General features: G+C 40.0%; 1 protein-coding gene across 2 annotated transcripts in view; it reads left to right on the top strand.

The window, feature by feature from the left end:
• DOCK11 (dedicator of cytokinesis 11) overlaps positions 1-19,131 on the top strand; it is a 277,634-nt gene that overhangs the window by 163,949 nt on the left and 94,554 nt on the right. For both annotated transcript variants that reach the window (XM_056125843.1, XM_056125842.1), the window contains 2 exons: positions 1,169-1,347; positions 9,229-9,345. In XM_056125843.1, the coding sequence (XP_055981818.1) occupies positions 1,169-1,347; positions 9,229-9,345 (296 nt within the window). The remainder of the gene's footprint in view (positions 1-1,168; positions 1,348-9,228; positions 9,346-19,131) is intronic.

The raw sequence follows: 19,131 nt of genomic DNA, 5'->3' as shown, positions 1-19,131 counted from the left end.
TCGAAGGTTTAGTTAGGACCATCCCTTCTGCATAGAAAGTGATAAGGATCCACAAAGAAGCTTGTCCCCTGGCAGGAAGAAACTTCACTGTGTTGACTTCTAGGAGGTGTAGGTAGTGGACAGTGGTTTCAGTGATAGAATTACAGCTGGTAAAAATGAGGGAGCATTTAAAAATTTGAGCAGCCCTACCCACATTACCTCCCCCTTTGTCTCAGAGTCTGCATTTGTGTATCTCAAATGCTTCCCCTCCTTTCGAAAACAGCGAGGAAGTTGAGGAAACAGTGAAGAAGTTAGGGAAACAGTAAGGAAGCTCATCAAGATTTTAGGACTAACTGTGACTACTCATAGTATTTAAATCCTAGTTGAGTACTTCTGTTAAGTTGTAAAGAGGCCATAGAAGTAGCAAATTTGTTCTTCAGATTTCTTGCCCAAGTGAAAAGGTATGCAAGAGGATTAGAGAGTAGAAATATACTTTGGAAATTACTAAACTTGGTTACAATCCCATCTGAGTAGTATCCCAACCAGGATATTGACTGCCAGGATTTAAACAGAACTAGGGACTTAAAAGGGAATGAAAGACATAGTTTGGAGTGGTGATTGTATGAAATGCACTGTATATATTTATGCGATGATGAATTGGCATAAGATGAAACTGTTTTTCCTGTTCTTATATCCCCCTGTATTCTGGTCAATAGGTAATATTTGCTAAGTAGTCCATAGTTAATACTATTAGAAGGATTCAGATGTTTGTTTTCTCTTCCATTACTTACTTGACAAATATAAAGAGATAAGTAACTTGCCTATGTAATTACTGCTAAATATCTTTAGAAAGAAATGTGTTAAGCCATTGTCAAATATATATATGTATACACATATATATATCTTTGATTTTTAAGTGGAATCTAGGAGTTAAAAATTATCTAGGGGGGAAACAGAATCTAGACCATGTTGCAAATAAAAATTTTCATTAAAGCTCTCTGCTATCCCTGAGTGCCCCTTTCTTGTAGATGTTTGCATGCTCATTCTCAATGATAAAAGAATTGTTCAGCTCTATTAATACTTTAGCACATGATGGCATGATCACATATTACTAATTAATGCTGACTTTTCATTCTAAATTAATTTTTGAATATTTTCTAAAGTGAGTCTTAATTTCATTGTACTACAGATTCAAACCTTGAATACAGTTTATCAGATGAGTATTGCAAACATCACTTCTTGGTTGGTCTACTTCTGAGGGAAACTTCCATTGCTCTTCAAGATAGTTATGAGATCAGATATACAGCTATCTCTGTCATCAAGAATCTCTTGATAAAGCATGCATTTGACACTAGATACCAGCACAAGGTAAGGATGCCAATATAATCATAGTATTTATTATATATATTATATATATATATATAACTTTTAGGGTCAGAGAGATAAATGCTTAGGGAAATCCAGAGGGATTTAAATGCTTACTTTGTATAGTGGAGCATGGTTTGATCCTCGGCACCACAAGTGGTATCCCAAGCACTTCTCCGAGTGACCCTTGAGTATCTAGCCTGGAGTTGCTTAGACTACCACTGGGTGTAGCAAAAAGTTCTCCCCAAATTAAAAAAAATCATATAGGGGCCTAGAGGTGTTGTTCAGTAGAAGAGCACTTGGTTTACATGTGTGGGGTCTGGGTTTATTCCCTGGCACTATTTGATTCCCCAAGCACCAACCCAGGAGTAGATCCTTTGCACTGCTGGATATGACCCAGAACAAACCAAGAAAAAAGATCAGATAGGGTTGTAACCATGCAATTTTCACACATATATTTTAGTATATGTCTCCTTAAATATATATACTACTTTTGGTTAATTGGTTAATAAGATATGCTAAATATAGATATATGTGTAAAGTATTGAAAATATGTAATTGGATTTTTTCTTAGAATAAAATGTAGGGTGGGTGGCTGTAACCATTCAGACATTGCACATTATCTATTGTGAAGGCCACAACTGTAGTTACTATTTGTTCTGCCTTTAATGTTTAGGGCCTTGATAGTTGGAAATGATCCCTTTGGACAAGAACTGAGTGCTGAAATAAGATAAAGGGGCAAACTTCTCATACATGTATTGCAAACCTTAATGCCTAGATGGAAAGAGAAACAGAGAAGAGAGAGAGAGAAAAAAAGAGAAGGAAAGTGCCTGCCATAGAGGCAGACTGGGAAGTGGGGTAGCAGTAAGGAATATGGGTACACTGATGAAGGGACAGGTGTTGGAACATTGTATGACTGAATACAATGTATGACATTCTATGACTGAAACCCAATCATGAACTTTGTAACTGTATCTCATGGTGAGACCATGCTTTAAAAAAATAAATAAAAACAAAAAACAACCCCTCCCCCACAAAAAATATAGGACCTATGACCCATTTAGATAGCTCAACAATCTGACATGCATTCTTGTGTGCAGGAACTCCAGTTTAATCCCTGGCACCACATAGTCTCCAGAGCACTGCCAGAGTGACCTTTGAGCAGTGAGTCAAAAGACCCCCAAACTGGTAGTATGACAGAAAAGCCAAGGTAGAGCATTTGCCTTGCATGTGTGAGGCTCTAATTTCCATCTCTGGTATCACCAAAAAGTCATCCGTATATGTACATATGCATGTGCATATGTAGTCATATATTATTAACATGAAATACTCTGGGCCTAAGAAATTAGACTAAAAACAATAAATAATGAGTAACCTAACTTACTGCAATCAAATGATTGAAGGAGGGACCAGAGAGAGTACAGAGATAAGGTACAAACGGTGTATGTGGCCAACCCTAATTGAATCTCTGGCACCACATTCCTCTAAGTACCACCTGGTGTGGCTGTAGAATAATGCCCCCAATGCCTTATGAAATATCATTATCTCTCATAATGAATAATTCATCTCTTTGTTTTTGCCTTCAAATATAAATAAAATTCTGATCACATTTCTTCTTTTTTTTTACCAAGTTGTTCATAATACAGTTGTTTCCAGCATTAAATATTCCAACAGTAATCCCACACCTGTTCAACCTTCCCTCTACCAATGTGTCATGTTTCTCACCCACCACCCCAGCCGGCCCCCTTGTAGGCACAGACAAATTTACTTCATATTCTTTGGTATAACACAAAGCTAAATGGAAGTATCACAACTTAAATCATTAAAAGTTAATTTGTAGTAATTGCTATATCTATTAATGGTGTTACTAATGTCCTATCTCAGTCATTGTCTGAGGACTGGGCTGGTTGGTGCTACTTGAGCCTTCTGTGTTATTGTTTAGGTTTACTGAGCTTGATGGTCTTCTGTGCAACTTTTCCATCAGATTTGCTGTGATCCTGCTGGGCTGACATTACTAAGAATTGGAGGTGTCCAAATCTCATAGCTCCATCCAGAAGCTATGATGGCTTTGTAGTTTGATGAGGTTCAGTTGTAGAGCCAGGCCATTTCTATGTTGGAGGGTATTGGCTGTGGCTTCTGCTTGCCATGCCTTCAGGCAGAAAGGGAAATCTGCCTGCCCCCATTCGAGAATGCCCCAGAGTTCGCAGCCTGGACCAGTCTACATGAGAAGATTTAGTAGCACCATATTCTTTTCTCAGTTAGTTGTGGAACTGGCCTTTTTTTACCAGCAAGGTGGCCTGATCATGCTTTTATCACATTTTTATTGTAATCACTTTAGAGAGTTGAATTGACAGTGGGTTTTATTCATTTTCTGAACCATTCCTTACTAAATAGAAAATCTGGCAGCTTTATCCAGACATATTTTTTTATTACGAAGATATTTTTCTTTACAAATCATGCTATTATTCTTTAATCAAATTCTATGATAAAATATTTTTCAATTCCTTAGTTTGTACATGTTAGTTTTTCCTGCAGTTTGGGTGGTTTTGGTTCTAATGTCACTATAACAATCACCTCCACTTCAGGTAATTTGCTTCATTATGCATTATTTTCTTTTGGGTGAGTCAATGTTGTCACTGTCTTTGCACAAGGTACAATATGTGTAAATAATGGGGCCAGAGATAAGGTACAGAAATAAGGTGCTTACCTGACATTTCCTCAACCCTGGTTTGAATCCCTGGTACCACTGACACCACATATGCTCCCCCAAGCACCGCCAGGGGTCACTCCTGAGCACAATGCCAGGAATATTCTTGAACACTATTGAGAATGGAATACTGCTGCCTCCATCACCCACCCACACAATGCCAGTTACTGCTGGTTCCCATTAACACTGTGATAGTGAGGTAGAGGATCTTACGCAGTGTGGCTTACAAAGGTTTCAACTGCAATGTCAGAGGATTTATAGGAAAGGGACAAAGTGAACTTACCTTCCTTAAAGTAGTAAGTTGTGTTTTCCCTTTCCATATCTTCAGATGCAAATGAAGACAAGTGAGATTTCACTAGTGTCTTACCTAGAGGAGGAGCTTTAAATGTTTTATATCACCATATTAGAGTGTTATTTACTTTTCCCTATAATTCCCAGAGCAGTGAGTGTACACACGCACAGGTGCATGTATACAACGCTCTGGTTCAATAACTTAAACACAGTGCCTATTTGGATGTTTAGACCTGGAGACGATTGAAATACCAAACTCATTGCTCTTTCTAAAGTGATTTGTTTTGTTCCAAAGCTTCTGATGGATGTTCAATGAATAGAGGAATCTTTTCAATAGAACTTGAAGTCTGTCACTATTCCAGCTTCCAGTCTGGTTTGTGGGACAAGGAAGTAGTGTCCTTTGCTCTCTCTGGTGCAGAGAGGACATATGAAATGAGGACTAAGTCATTTGTCACATTTGAATGTTTTATGTCAAATGAAATATTCACTACTAATGATGATGCCAATGGGATGATTGAGAAGAGAGAGTTTCAAGCCCCTATAAATTCTGTTGGGACCTCTAAAATGGCCCTGGAAAAATCTACCATCATTGGGAAAAAAGAACTTCCTGTTAAAGGCTCCTTTGAGAGTAGATCCCTCAGTGACTAGCCTTTCCTCTCATTCCAGTCACATTGCTTCTTCTCAGCCCCTTTTTGAATGATATTCTAGAAATGCCCCTGGTCCCTTGCCTGTACTATTTACAAATTGTGTTTTGAGAAACTTCCCAAGTTGTTACAGTTACCATGAGACAGCTTTTTCCTATTCAGCACAATATTCTTTTTAGGGGTAAGGAGTGAGGTGGGGGACAGGGGCCACAGCCACTGTTACTCAAGGCTTACTCCTGGCTCTGGGGATCATTTAGGGATCATTCCTGGCAGTGCTCAGGAAACCATATGCAATATTGGAAATTAGAAGCACCCTAGCCCCAGTACTCTTTGACCCCCATTCATCATAATAGAGTCCAGTGTCTGATACTTGACCTGGAGGGGTGTGTCTCGATTCTTTTACCCACTGTCAGTCTTGTTGATACTAAGAGACTCTCACTTTCACTTTAACTGACAGGAAATCTTATTTCCTTACCCCTGGAGGGCACACACAGTGATGCTCAGGGAGCTACTCCTGGCTCAGTGCTAAGTTGTCACTCATGACAGTGCTTGGGGGACATGTGGTACCAGAGATAGAATTTGGGGCCCTGCCAGCCAGCCTGTACTCTAACCTATTGAGACATCTTTCTGACACAACTTTTTCTTTTTTTTTTTAAAACATAAGTAGTTCCCATAAATGAGGACAGTCATTCTAAGTCTGTCACTCTCCTTTTAACTCATTTCACTCAGCATGATACTTTCCATGTCTTTCATTTATAAGCAAATTTGATGACTTCATGAAATTCCTAATAGCTGCATATTATTCCATTGTGTAGATATACCAAAGATCACTCTGGATAAAAATTGCATTCTGAAAGTGGGTCAAAGAACAGACATGATAATCTCTCAGTATGTATTGCAAACTATAATGCCTAAAAGGGAGGGGGAGGAGAAAAAAAGAAAGAGATGTGGGGCGGGGAAGAGAGAGAAACTGGGGACATTGGTTGTGGGAAATGTACAGTGGTGGAGAGATGGTTGTTGGAACATTGTATGACTGAAACACGATCATGAACAGCTTTGTAACTGTACATCTCATGACGATTCAATAAAAAAATTTAAAAAGTAGTTCACATACATGGTAAGGAAAAAACATTCAAATTCTTACCCTGGGCCTGGAGATATAGTATAGCTGGTAAGGTGCTTGCCTTGCACTCAGTCAGCCTGGGCTCGATTCTCTGCACCTCCTGTCCTCTGAACCCCTCCAGGAGTGATCTCTGAGCATAGAACCAGGAGTAAGTCCTGAGCACAGCTGAGTATTGCTCCCTGAAAAATTACTTATTCCCCATATCTTATCTCTATTTTCTAAATTATCTTTGCAAAAATAGTGGATATTACCAGTATGCATTGTGTTTATGTATTTTGTGTGTGTATAGTTTTATATGTATATGAAGCCATGTGCATATTTTCACAAAATACATCCTGAATATTTTATTGACTGCCTTAAAAATCTGGGACACTGGTGGTGGGAAATGTACACTTGTGGAGGGACAGGTTTTGGAACATTGTATGACTGAAACCCAGTCATGAACAACTTTCTAACTGTGTATCTCATGGTGATTCAATATAAAAAATTTTAATAAAAAATAAATATATTAAGAAGAAAAAAATCTATGTCATCCCATCCTATAGATATGCATTACTTAACTAACCACTCATCTATTATTAGACTCTTATATGTTTTTCTTTTTGCAGTCAAACTTTTTTTTGCTTTTTGTGTTTTAGGTTTTGGTTTTTGGATCACACCTGGAAATTCTCAGGGTTTACAGCTGTTTCTATAGTCAGAGATAATTCCTGGCAGTACTCGGGGTGGGGGGGCCATATGGGTTGCCAGAGATTGAATCTGAGTTGGCCAGGAGGGAGGCAAGCACCCTACCTACTGTAATATTGCTTCAGTTCATGTGCATTCAAAACTCTTAATGCATTTCTATTGACGATTTTCCTGTTCACCTGTGAGAGAGTGAAAGTGTATCTCGTATCTCTTTCCTTAGTGGTTGCTATCAATCAGAACTAAAATGTTCTCCCATCTGAAAGCTATAATAGTAGCTAAAGTTTATTGAGCACTCTGTATGTTCTAGACATCATAAGCACATTGCATGAATTGATATCATTATTATTTACTCATTTTGCCAAAGAGAAAATTGTGATAGAGATAATGAAAATCAAGTAGCTAATAATGGAAGAGCTAGAATTTATGTATGTCTAAATTCCCAAATCTGTGATCTTGATCATGGTACTATACAATCTCTTAAATCTTAATTGAGATATTGGGAAATTAGGTCTGCCTTCAAAAGAGTGATAAGGATGGTGAAAAATCGCGAAATCAAAAAAACATGAAGAACAAAGGAGATTGATGAGGGTTGTGAAGAGTGAATTAAGTTGATGATAACTGTCTCTAAATATTTTAAGGCCTGGGATATAAAAATGGAATAGACTTACTCTTTTTGTTTCCAAAGGGCAGAGCAGTACTTAGCAGGTAGGACTTACAGGGAGTCAATGAAGAAACTTGGTATCTAACAGAGCTGGTGAAAGGGTGTGAAGAGTTTCAGAAATTTAAAAACTTAGCATATGTCAGAGATGCAGCTAAGAACCATTCCTGCCTTGGATAGGAAATTGTACTAGTCTCTAGCATATTGTACTAGCTTTACTTTTGGTACTATCTCTCTGGCCCTTTCAAGAATTACTCTTAAGAGGCCAGAGTGATGGGATAGTAGGGAGGGTGCTGGGCTTACACACAACTGACCTGGGTTTGATCCCCAGCATCCCATAGGATCCCTCGAGCACAAGCAGGAGTGATCCCTGAGCATTGAGCGAGGAGTAAAACCTAAGCATCGCTGGATGTGGGCCTCCCCCACACACAAAAAAAAACAAAACAAATGATTGTTAAAAAGAAGAAAAGTGTCTGCCAGAGAGGCAGGCAGGGGGCTGAGGGCATTGGTGGAGGGAAACATACACTGGTGAAGGGATGTATGTTGGAACATTGAAATTCAATCATGAACAGCTTTGTAACTATGTATCTCATAGTGATTCTAAAAAAGAGAGAATAAAAGAATTATTTTCAAAATTCACAAAAGACTTAGGAAAAACTATTGACTCACCCCAAGATAAAGTACAAGCAAGCTACCATCCATCTTTCTTTATTGTGGGAACTTGTTAGGGGCATATCAGCTGTGTGCAGGGCTTATTGCTCACTCTGTGTTCAGGGATCATTCCTGGCAGTGCTTAGGGGATCATAACTGGTGCTGGGGTTCAAACTGTGGCTCACTGCATGCAAAGCCAACACCATAACCCCTGTACTGTGTCTCTGCACCCACCATTGATCCTCTGTGTGTTCTATGGATTGACTGTTGTGACCTAAAGATCTTATCTATGTCCCCGAACAAACTTTCTAAAATCCTAAATGTGGAAGACACCACCACTGCTGTTTTTGCTAACTTAAGTTATGCACATATCTGGTGAGACACATCTGTAACTGAGAAAAACAACACATTCGAGTAAGCTATTCTGCATTAACACTACTGCTGACCAGTTTTGTTTTTACATATTTATAAACATATTTATATCTCTTGTCTTAAAATTGATATAGGTGGCCATAGTAATTTTAGTCTATTTTGTTTTTCACTTCTGTGCTGGGGATTGAACCCAGGGCCTCAAACAGCCAAAGCAGGTGCTTCATCACAGGCCTAAGATCACATGATTTTCATTGCAGCTTTAATCAAAGCCAAAACATGTTTCTTGAGTGAATAGGGTAATTCACTGGGTTTTTACTTCTTTTATTCTTCAGTAGCTGTGTATTGACCATCTGCTATGTGCTCAGGCACTGGAGATGAAGCAGTAAGACAGACGCAATTCCTGATCTTGTGAAAATCAACCTGCCCTGGAAATTAAATAAGATGAATAGCATCTGCCTTAATGGATCAGTTTCTATTTGTTAAAGCCATTTGTTGGTCTTTTGCTTCATTTTGCTCTGAGGGCTATGATTCCATTCTGTATAATCTAGAAATCCAAATGTCCACAAAATATTGTGACATTTAATTTTGAGAATATGTAATGACTATGCCTCAGAAATTCATTGTAACTATTAGCCTGATTTTAGTCTTTGTACCAATATAGGGGGATATTTTATTTCTCGTGTATTTGTATTATGTATGAATAGTGTATACACTACCCTTAGAAAAGTTACTATTTTAACCATCATTTTTTCAGAACCAGCAAGCCAAAATAGCACAATTGTACCTCCCATTTGTTGGTCTGCTTTTGGAAAATATACAACGATTAGCCGGTCGAGATACCCTGTATTCTTGTGCAGCCATGCCTAATTCTGTAAGTAGTCACATGTTTCTTCTGGTGTTTTATCTTGTTTTATTAAATGTATTTCAGGTTTGGGGTGGTCATATGCTCTGTGGTCTCAATCTGATTAGCTCACTTTGGGGTCCATTTTACATTTATACCTTTTCTGAGAGCAGTGACCACCTAGGAACTCGGTTAATCCACAGCTTATGATTCAGTGAGCCTTGGTTGGAATATAAGATTTGCTTTTCTTTTTTCTTTTTTGTTCCTTTAAAATTTTGTGTTTGTGGTCATATCCAGCAGTGCTCAGAGCATAAACTTGGCTCTGTGCTCAGGGATCACTCCTGGTGCCAAGCACTGATCCCAGGTTGGCTGCATGCAATACAGGCATGCTGCCTGGAGATTTTCTTTTCTAATAAGCTTTTGGTTGCTTGTTGTCCAGGTACCTCTTTGAGGATCGAGAGAACATCAATAATCTCTTGTACCCAGAGTTTTTAAAAGCTTTATTTTTGTTATATGCCTTATTTGTTCTGTTTAAACACCAAAAGATTCTTAAGTTCCAAAATGTGAGGCATCTGAGATTAAGCTATTCTTTTGTTTCTCCTCAACAGCCTCCCATATGCACTTGGTAAATCACTGTTTGCCCATCCCCATAGGCCACTGCTTTTTTCCCCCTTTAGAATCTTTGACTTGAAAGGAACTTTAGAAACTATCTGCTTCCTACTTGGCAAAAAACTCTTGCCTTTATATTCATTACAGCTTTCCTTTTTTTCGGGGGGGGGGGCGTTGGGCCATACCTATTGTTGAACAGGGCTTATTCCTGACTCTTTGCTCAGAGATCAGTCTTGGAGGGACTCTGGACCCTATGTCAGGGCTTAAACCTGCATTGGCTTCATACAAGGGAAGCATCTTTCCCATTGACCTCTCTTTCCAGCCCTCCTCCTCACTTTTGCCATAAAAGACATTCTGCCTACTTACCCTAGTTTTGCCTTTTAGAGATACATAGGGCACATTTCTTACACACTGCCATGTAATACCTCTTCCATACATACCTTCTACATTTTTCTTTTCTTTTTTTAAAAAAAATTTGTTAGTGAAACACCATGAGGTACAGTTGCAGACTTACAAATTTTTGTGCTTGGGTTTCAGTTATACAATGATCTGGTACCCATCCCTCCACCAGTGCCCATTCTCCACCACCAATGATCCCAGTATCCCTTCCACCCCCACCTACCTCCTCATCTCACCGTGCCTCTGTGTCAGGGCATTCCCTTTTGTTCTCTCTCTCCTTTTGGGTGCTGTGGTTTTCAGAAGAGGTATTGAGTGGCAATCATGTTCGGTCTAGAGTCTACTTTCAGCATGCATCTCCCATACCGGGAGGATCCTCACGACACGGTTTATTTGGTGCTCCCTTCTCTATCTGAGCTGCCTTTTACCCCAGCATGTGCGGCTTGCCTCCAAGCCATGGAGCGAACCTCCTGGTACTTAACTATTCTTGGGTGTTAGCCTCCTATTTTGTTAGTTTATATTCCCCAGATGTATGCAATCCTTTCTATGTCTGTCCCTCTCTTTCTGACTCATTTCACTTAGCATGATACTTTCCATGTAGTACCACTTAATACATTCTACATTTTTCTTTAGATTAAAAAATATCTCCACTTCATTTTTTTGCCTTTCCAAAGTTTTTAGGTTCTTAGTTACACTCTTTTGGTTATATTCTGGGTTACCAATAACCCTAATAACATGTGGTGGTATTCCTTAACAACTTGCTGTGCCACACTGTTACATAAACTCGTTGTTACCTTGCATGGTAATCTGTCCTTCATGACTTTCTTTGGAGGGTCCACCTATTGGTCAAGACTGTACTGTGTTCCCCAGAAAACTTTCTTTTAAACTTCATGTCTTGTTTGCCTGTAGTTCCCCAAGTTGTAAGTCAGCTAAATATGCCACCATTTCATCTGTGTGTCAGACTTGAGATTTTCTTCCTACAACCATACCACCCTTGTGTTTATTGCACCTCACATTTGACAGTGATACTTGGAAATATTTGACTTATTTCTCCTTTGATGCTGGTTTCCCTTGGACTTCTTTTTTCATTGAAAAATTATTTTAGGGGTATGGTGCTGGCAGCAGATTAGCCTGTGGGGCAAGTGCATCAGGAGCCTGATGGTTCATTCAGACTTCCTGGTACCCCAAAATTGATGCTGTGCTTTTGTCCAGAACCCAACAACTTGAGGCCAAGTTTACCAAGAAATTAAGCGGCCAATATTTAGGTATGTGGGAGACACACCCACACACCACCTGCAGATCAGTTATACAGGATCATTTATTGGCCTTATTTCAGAGACCCATAATTCGAAAGATCAAAAGCCGCAGTCAGAACCGGTGGCATGCTACAGGCTAGTGGGTGTGCCCTGCAGCCTGCATGCCAATAGTTAATTTCCCTGGAAGAAATGGAAACAAGGGTCATGATCCAGAGACACAAAAAAGAATCTCTGAACTGAGCAGATCACTGCAGAGATGCCTCCTTACTTTTTTTTTTTAATTTTTAAAAATTTTGTTGAATCACTGTGAGATAGTTACAAGCTTTCATGTTTGGGTTCACTGTATCACGTATTACTGTCATCCTATTGTTCATCAGTTGTCTCCAGCAGACCCCAGTAACGTCTCCTTCATCCTAGCCCTGAGATATTTAAAAAGTGCCACATTCGAGGTTCTTTCGGGGTCACATTCAAGGTTCTTTCAGGATCAGGAGAATGAGACCCTTCATTGTTACTGGTTTTTGGCATATTGAATACACCATGGGGAGTTTGCCAGACTCTGCCATGTGGGCAGGATACTTTTGGTAGCCTGCCAGGTTCTCCAAAGTAAGAACTAGATAATAAGATGCTTCCGGGAGTAGGGTTTTATAATGTCTGGGTCTTGACCGTTGATGGGATTACATGGCACCGAGGTTTGGGTTACAATCACACAATGATCAAACATCCATTCCTCCACCAGTGCACATTCCCCACCACCAATATCCCTGGTATACCCCCCTTTCCCACCCTCCCCCTGCCTCCATGGCAGACATGATTCACTATTGCTTCCACTTGTGTGGTCAGTGCTGTTTCATCCTTTCATCTCTCTCTACTTTTGGGCATTATGGTTTGCAGTAAAGACCCTGAGAGGTTACCATGTTTGATCCTTTATCCACCCATTCCTCCACCAGTGCCCATTTTCCACCACCACGGGTCCCAGTATCCCTCCCACACCCCATCCCCCCATCCCGCCCTGCCTCTGTGGCAGGGCATTCCCTTTAGTTCTCTCTCTCCTATTGGATGTTGTGGTTTGCAAAAGAGGCATTAAGTGGCAATCATGTTTGGTCTATAGTCTACATTCAACATGATTCTCCCATCCTGAGAGGATCCACCCAACACCCTTTATTTGGTGCTCCCTTCTCTATCTGAGCTCCCTTTTCCCCTAGCATGTGTGGCTGGCCTCCAAGCCATGGAGCAAAATTTTTGTTACTAATCTCGGCCACTCTTGAGTGTTAGTCTCCTGTTTTGTTACTTTATGTTCCCCAGATGAATGCAGTCTATCTATGTCTATCCCTCGCTTTCTGACTCATTTCGCTTAACATGATACCAGTTGTATGTAAATTTCATGACTTCATCTTTTCTAACAGCTACATAGTACTACATTGTGTAGATGTACCAAAGTTTCTTTAACCAGTCATCTGTTCTTGGGCACTCGGGTTTTTTCCAGATTCTGGCTATTGTAAAGTGTGCTGCAATGAACTAACAATTGCAGATGTAACTTCAACTATACTTTTTTGCCTCTCCGGGATATATTCCCAGGAGTGGTATGGCTGGGTCAAATGGGAGCTCAATTTCTAATTTTTTGAGAATCGTCCATACTGTCTTCCAAAAGGGCTGAATCAGTTGGCATTCCCACCAGCAGTGAAGGAGGGTCCCCTTCTTGCCACATCCGCGTCAGCACCAGTTGCTTTTGTTCTGTTGGATGTGGGCCAGTCTCTGTGGTATGAAATGATATCTCATTGTGGTTTTGATCTGCATCTCCCTGATGATTAATGATGTAGAGCATTTTCTCATGTGCCTTTTAGCCATTCGGATTTCTTCTTTGAGAAATTTTCTGTTCATTTCGTCGCCCCATTTTTAATGGGGTTGGATGTTTTCTTCTTGTGGAGTTCAACCAGTGCTTTGTATGTCCTTGATATCAAACCTTTATCAGATGGGTATTGGGCGAATATCCTTTCCCATTCTGTAGACTGTCTTTGTATTTTGGTCACTGTTTCTTTTGAGGTGCAGAAGCTTCTTAGTTTAAGATAGTCCCATTTGTCTATCTCTGTTTTCACTTGCTTGGCCAGTGGCGTGACATCTTTGAAGATACCATTAGTTTCAGTATCATGGACGGTTTTGCCAACTTTGTCTTCAATGAACCTTATGGATTTTGGTCTGATGTTGAGGTCTTTAATTCATTTTGACCTTTCTTTTGTACATGGCATTAGGCAGAGATCTGAGCACACTTTTTTGCATGTAACCATCCAGTTTTGCCAGCACAATTTGTTAAAGAGGCTTTCCGGGCTCTACTTCACTTTTCTTGCCCCCTTATCAAAGATTAGATGATCATATGCTTGTGGGGAGATGTAAGTATATTCAACCGTGTTCCACCGGTGTACAGCTCTGCCTTTGTTCCAGTACTATGCTGTTTTAATTATTACTGCTTTGTAATAGAGTTTGAAGTTAGGGAGGTTGATTCCTCCCATTTTCTTTTTCGCAAGAATTGCTTTAGCTATTCATGGGGGCTTATTGTTTTATATAACTTTCAGGAGTGTTTGCTCCATTTCTTTGAAGAATGTCATGGGTATCATAATAGGAATTGCATTGAATTTGTACAGTACTTTGGATACTATTGCTATTTTGAAAATGTTAATTCTCCCGATCCATGAACAGGGGATAATTTTTCATTTCCTCGTGTCCTCTTTTATTTCCTGAAGTAGCGTTTTGTAGTTTTCTTTGTAAAGGTCCTTTACCTCCTTGGTTAAGCTGATTCCTAGGTACTTGATTTTCTGGGGAACAATTGTAAACGGGAATGTTTTCTTCATGTCACTTTCTGCTCTTTGACTATTTGCGTATAGGAAAGCCATGGACTTTAGGGTACTGATTTTATAGCCTGCAACTTTACTATACAAGTCTATTGTTTCTAGGAGTTTCTTGATAGAGGTTTTAGGGTTCCCTACATATAGTATCATATCGTCTGAGAATAGTGAGAGCTTGATTTCTTCCTTTGCTACCTGGATGCCCTTAATGTCTTTTTCTTGCCTAAGCGCTATTGCCAGTACTTTCAGTACTATATTGAACAGTAGTGGAGAGAGTGGGCATCCTTGTCTCGTCCCTGATCTTAGGGGGAAGGCTCTCAGTTTTTCCCCATTGAAGATGATGCTTGCTGTAGGTTTGTGGTAGATGGCTTTAACTATATTGAGGAAAGTCCCCTCTATCCCCATTTTGGCGAGGGTTTTCACATAAACTGGTGCTGGATCTTCTCAGATGCTTTCTCTGCATTTATTGATATGATCATATTTTTATCTTTTCTTTTCTTGATATGATGGATTATGTTGATTGATTTCTGAATGTTAAACCATCCTTCCATCCCTGGGATGAATCCCACTTGATTATGATGTATGATTATTTTTGATGAGTTGTTGAATTCTATTTGCTAGTATTTTGTTGAGAATCTTCGCATCCGTGTTCATCAGGGATATCGGCCTGTAGTTTTCTTTTCTTGTGGTGTCCTTGTTTCCTTTTGGTATTAGAGAGATACGGGCTTCATAGAAACTGTTTGGGAGAGTTTGTGTTTTTTCAATTTCCTGGAAAAGCTTGAGAAGAACGGGCAATAGGTCCTCTTTAAATGTTTGGAAAAATTCGCTAGTGAATCTTTCTGGACCTGGGCTTTTGTTTTTGGGAAGACTTTTAATTACACTTTCAATTTCCTTGGTGTTAATAGGTCTATTCAGATACAGCTATTCTTGATACAGCTTTGGGAGATTATAGGAATTCAGGAATTTATTTCTTCTATGTTCTCTTGTTTTGTGGCATACAGACGTTCAAAGTAGTCTCTGATGATCTTTCGAATTTCTTTGGTTTCTGTTATGTATCCCCATTCTCATTTCTGATTCGATTTATTAGGGTTCTCTCTCTGTTTCTGTGTGAGTGTTGCTAGTGGTTTATTTATCTTATTTATTTTTTCGAAGAACCAGCTCTTGGTTTCGTTGATTTTTTGGATTGTTTCTTTGATTTCCATGTCGTTGATTTCTGCTCTTAAGTTTTATGATCTCTTTCCTTCTGCCTGATTTGGGCTCCTCTGTTGATCCTTTTCTAAGATCTTGAGCTGTGAAGTCAAGTTGTTTATGTGTATCCTTTCTTCCGTCCTGAGATATGCTTTCATAGCTATAAATTTTCCCCTTAATACGGCTTATCTGCCTTCCATAAATCCTGGTAGCTTGTGTCTTCATTCTCATTTGTTTCCAAATATCTTTTGATTTCCTCCTTGACTTCCTTCCTGATCCACTCGTTGTTCAGCATTGAGTTGTTGAATTTCCAGGTATTTGATTTGGTTCTCTGTGTCTGTGCGTGATTCACTTCTATTCTCAGCGTATCATGGTCTGAAAAGATTGTTGATACTATTTCTATCTTCTTGATTCTATTGAGGTATGTTTTGTCGCCTAGGACATGGTCTATTTTGGAGAATGTTCCATGTGCACTGGAGAAGAATGTGTATTCTTTCTTTTTGGGGTGTAAAGCCCTGTATAGGTCTATAAACCCTTTGTCTTATATTTCTTCTTTCAAAGCCAATGTTTCCTTGCTAAGATTTGTTCTTGTTGATCTATCCAAAGGTGATAAGGCAATGTTAAAGTCTCCAGCTACTGTTGTGTTGCTAGCAATGTCCTCCTTAAGATCTGTTAGTAGTTGTTTTAAATCTTTAGCTGTTCCCTCATTAGGTACATATACATTTAGGAGTGTGATTTCTTCCTGTTGTACATATTCCTTGATGAAGAGAAAACAGCCTTCACTTTCCCTTCTAATCGTTTTCAACCCAACGTTAATGTTGTCCGATACTAATGTGGCCACTCCAGTTTTTTTGAAGGAGCTGTTTGCTTGCAGGATTGTTTTCCTTCCTTTCACTTTGAGTCTGTGTTTGCTCTGAGTGTTGAGATGAGTTTCTTGTAGGCAGCAGAATATTGGGTTCTGTCTCTGAATCCATTTTGCCATTCTGTGTCTCTTAATTGGTGAATTTAGACCACTGACGTTGAGAAAGATTATTGTTATGGGGTTTTGTGTCATCTTTCTTTAAGCGTCTATTGTGCTTGTAGGGTTTGTCTTGTTCTTATAGTAGCCCCTTTAGTCCTTCTTTTAGGTTTGGTTTTGAGTCTATGAAGTTCCTGAGCTGCTGTTTATCTAGAAAATAGTGTACCGTTTCTTTGATTTTGAGTGAGAGTTTAGCTGTATAGAGTATTCTTGGTGAAGCATTCATTTCAGTGAATTTTTTCACTATATTCCGCCATTGCCCTTCGGGCTTTGAGGGTTTCCTCTGATAGGTCTGCTGTGAATCGAAAGGGTGCTCCTTTGTATGTGATTTCTTTATTTGACCTTGTTGCTTGCAGTATTGTATCTCTATCGGCAGCATTGATCATTCTAACTATGATATGTCTTGGAGTTTTTTTGTTAGGATCTCTTTTAGCTGGCAACCTTCAGTCTCCTTGAACCTGAATGGCTGCATTGTCGAGGTCTGGGAATTTTTCACCAATGATTTGTTTAACCATGTTTTTTTCATTGTGATTGTTTCCCTGAGCTTCTGGTACTCCAATGATTCTAATGTTGTTCCTCTTGGAATCATCTGCTAGGACTCTGATTCTCTCTAGAGCTATTTTGAGGTCCCTTGCCACTGTTTGTTGTTGCCTGTTGGCTTGGTGCAGCTGATCTTCCAGCTCACTGATTCTCTCTTCAGCTCCGGTCATTCTACAGACTGAGTTTTTTATTTTATCTACAGTATCTTTTACTCATGACATTTCTGCTCTCATTTCTTCCCGTAATTTGTCGATTTTTTTCTGTCAAGTTACTGGATGTCTGTCTGACTGTTTCATTGAGTTGATTGAACATCTTATAACTTCATATCTGAATTCTGTGTCAGAGAGGTCCCTTAGGTGAGCAGTATCTACAGAGGCTGCTGGATTCTTTTCGTTGTGCTCCCCATGTGGTGGGGATTTGCCTTGTTTCTTCATGTTGGTGTGTAGGTATGGGGACTAGGTTTCTTCTATTATGAAAGAGAGCCTCGCTGGGTAAAGTATTTTTGGTGAGGCATTTATTTCATTGAGTTTTTTCACTATATCCCACCACTGTTTTGGGGCCATGAGGGTTTTATCAGACAAATCAGCTGTGAATCTTAAGGATGATCCTTTATAGGAAATTTCTTTCTTTGATCTTACTGCTTTCAGAATTTTGTCTCTATCTAAGATTTGGTCATTTTGATCAGGATGTGTCTTGGGGTATTTTTATTCGGATTTCTTCTAGCTCGTACCCTTCGGACCTCCTGAATGTGGTCGCATGTTTTCTTCATCTCTGGGAATGTCATAGCAATGATGTCTTTGACGGTTTCTTCTTCATCAGGGTTTTCTTTCTGTCCCTCCGGGACTCCAATAATTCTTGTGTTACTTCTCTTGGCTTTATCACGATCTTCTCTTGCAATCTGTTCCCTAATTGTGAGTCTTTTTTTCATTTTCTGGAGAGTCTCTGGACTTCATCTTCGAGCGCACTGATTCTGTCCTCAGCAGCTGTTACTCTGCTGCTGAGGCCTTCCACTGAGTTTTTCAATTCACCTACCAGGGTTTGCACGTCTGAAATTTCCGTTTGTAATTTTATTTGCATTTTCCTTATTTCTACCTTCAAATCCTCTTGTCTTTTATTGACATTGGTTTCCATTATTTCTCTTAGCTCCCTAAGCATCCTCAGTAGCTCCCTTATAAATTCTTTGTCAGAGAGGTTGTGTAGCACTTTGTTACTCTTGGTGTCTTCTGGGCTAGCCTCTTCAATAAGTTAGCTTGTTGGGCTTCTGCGTTGCTTTACCATTGTAAAATGTGTAGCTTAGACCTTAACTCTCACTGTTACTATTCTGCTTAAGATGCAGAATAAATTGAGATAGGCTTAATGAATTATTGGCTAATTTGTTCCTGGTGGTTAAGCTAACCTAGTGTTTAATTGCATCTAAGAGGGTAACTTATGGTTCTTACGGGATATGTAGGGGGAGAATAGCTTGCAGCTGCGTTAGTGGCCACCGCTCCAGGAAGGAGGCCTGCCGCTGGCAGGTACCTGGGTGAGATGAGCAGAGGGTGCCCGGAACGGTTCAGCTTTGGTTGCACGCGGTGTGCCTCAATCCCCATCCCCTGCAGATCAAGGATGAAAACCGGCCATTCTCAGGGGATCTAGTTAGACGTATAGCCCTGGGAAGGGGCCCTGCTGCTGGGCGGGTACCTGGATGAGTGAGCAGAGGGCAGCGGAACGGCTTAGCTTTGGGCTCATGCAGTGTGCCTCAATTCTTGTCCCCCGCAGACCAAGGATGAAAACCAGCTGCTCTTAGGGGATCTAGTTAGAAGTGCAGCCCCTGGAAGGTGCCCTGCCACCAGGCGGGTACCTGACTGAGTGAGCGGAGGTTGGTGGAATGGCTCACCTTTGGGCTCACGTGGTGTGCCTCAATTCCCGTTCCCTGCAGACCAAGGATGAAAACCGGCTGTTCTCAGGGGATCTAGTTAGACCCACAGCCCCG

The sequence above is a fragment of the Sorex fumeus genome, unplaced genomic scaffold (assembly GCF_029834395.1).
Source record: "Sorex fumeus unplaced genomic scaffold, SorFum_2.1 ptg000058l, whole genome shotgun sequence".
Taxonomy (NCBI): Eukaryota; Metazoa; Chordata; class Mammalia; order Eulipotyphla; family Soricidae; genus Sorex; species Sorex fumeus.
This window is presented reverse-complemented; position numbering and strand designations above follow the sequence as displayed.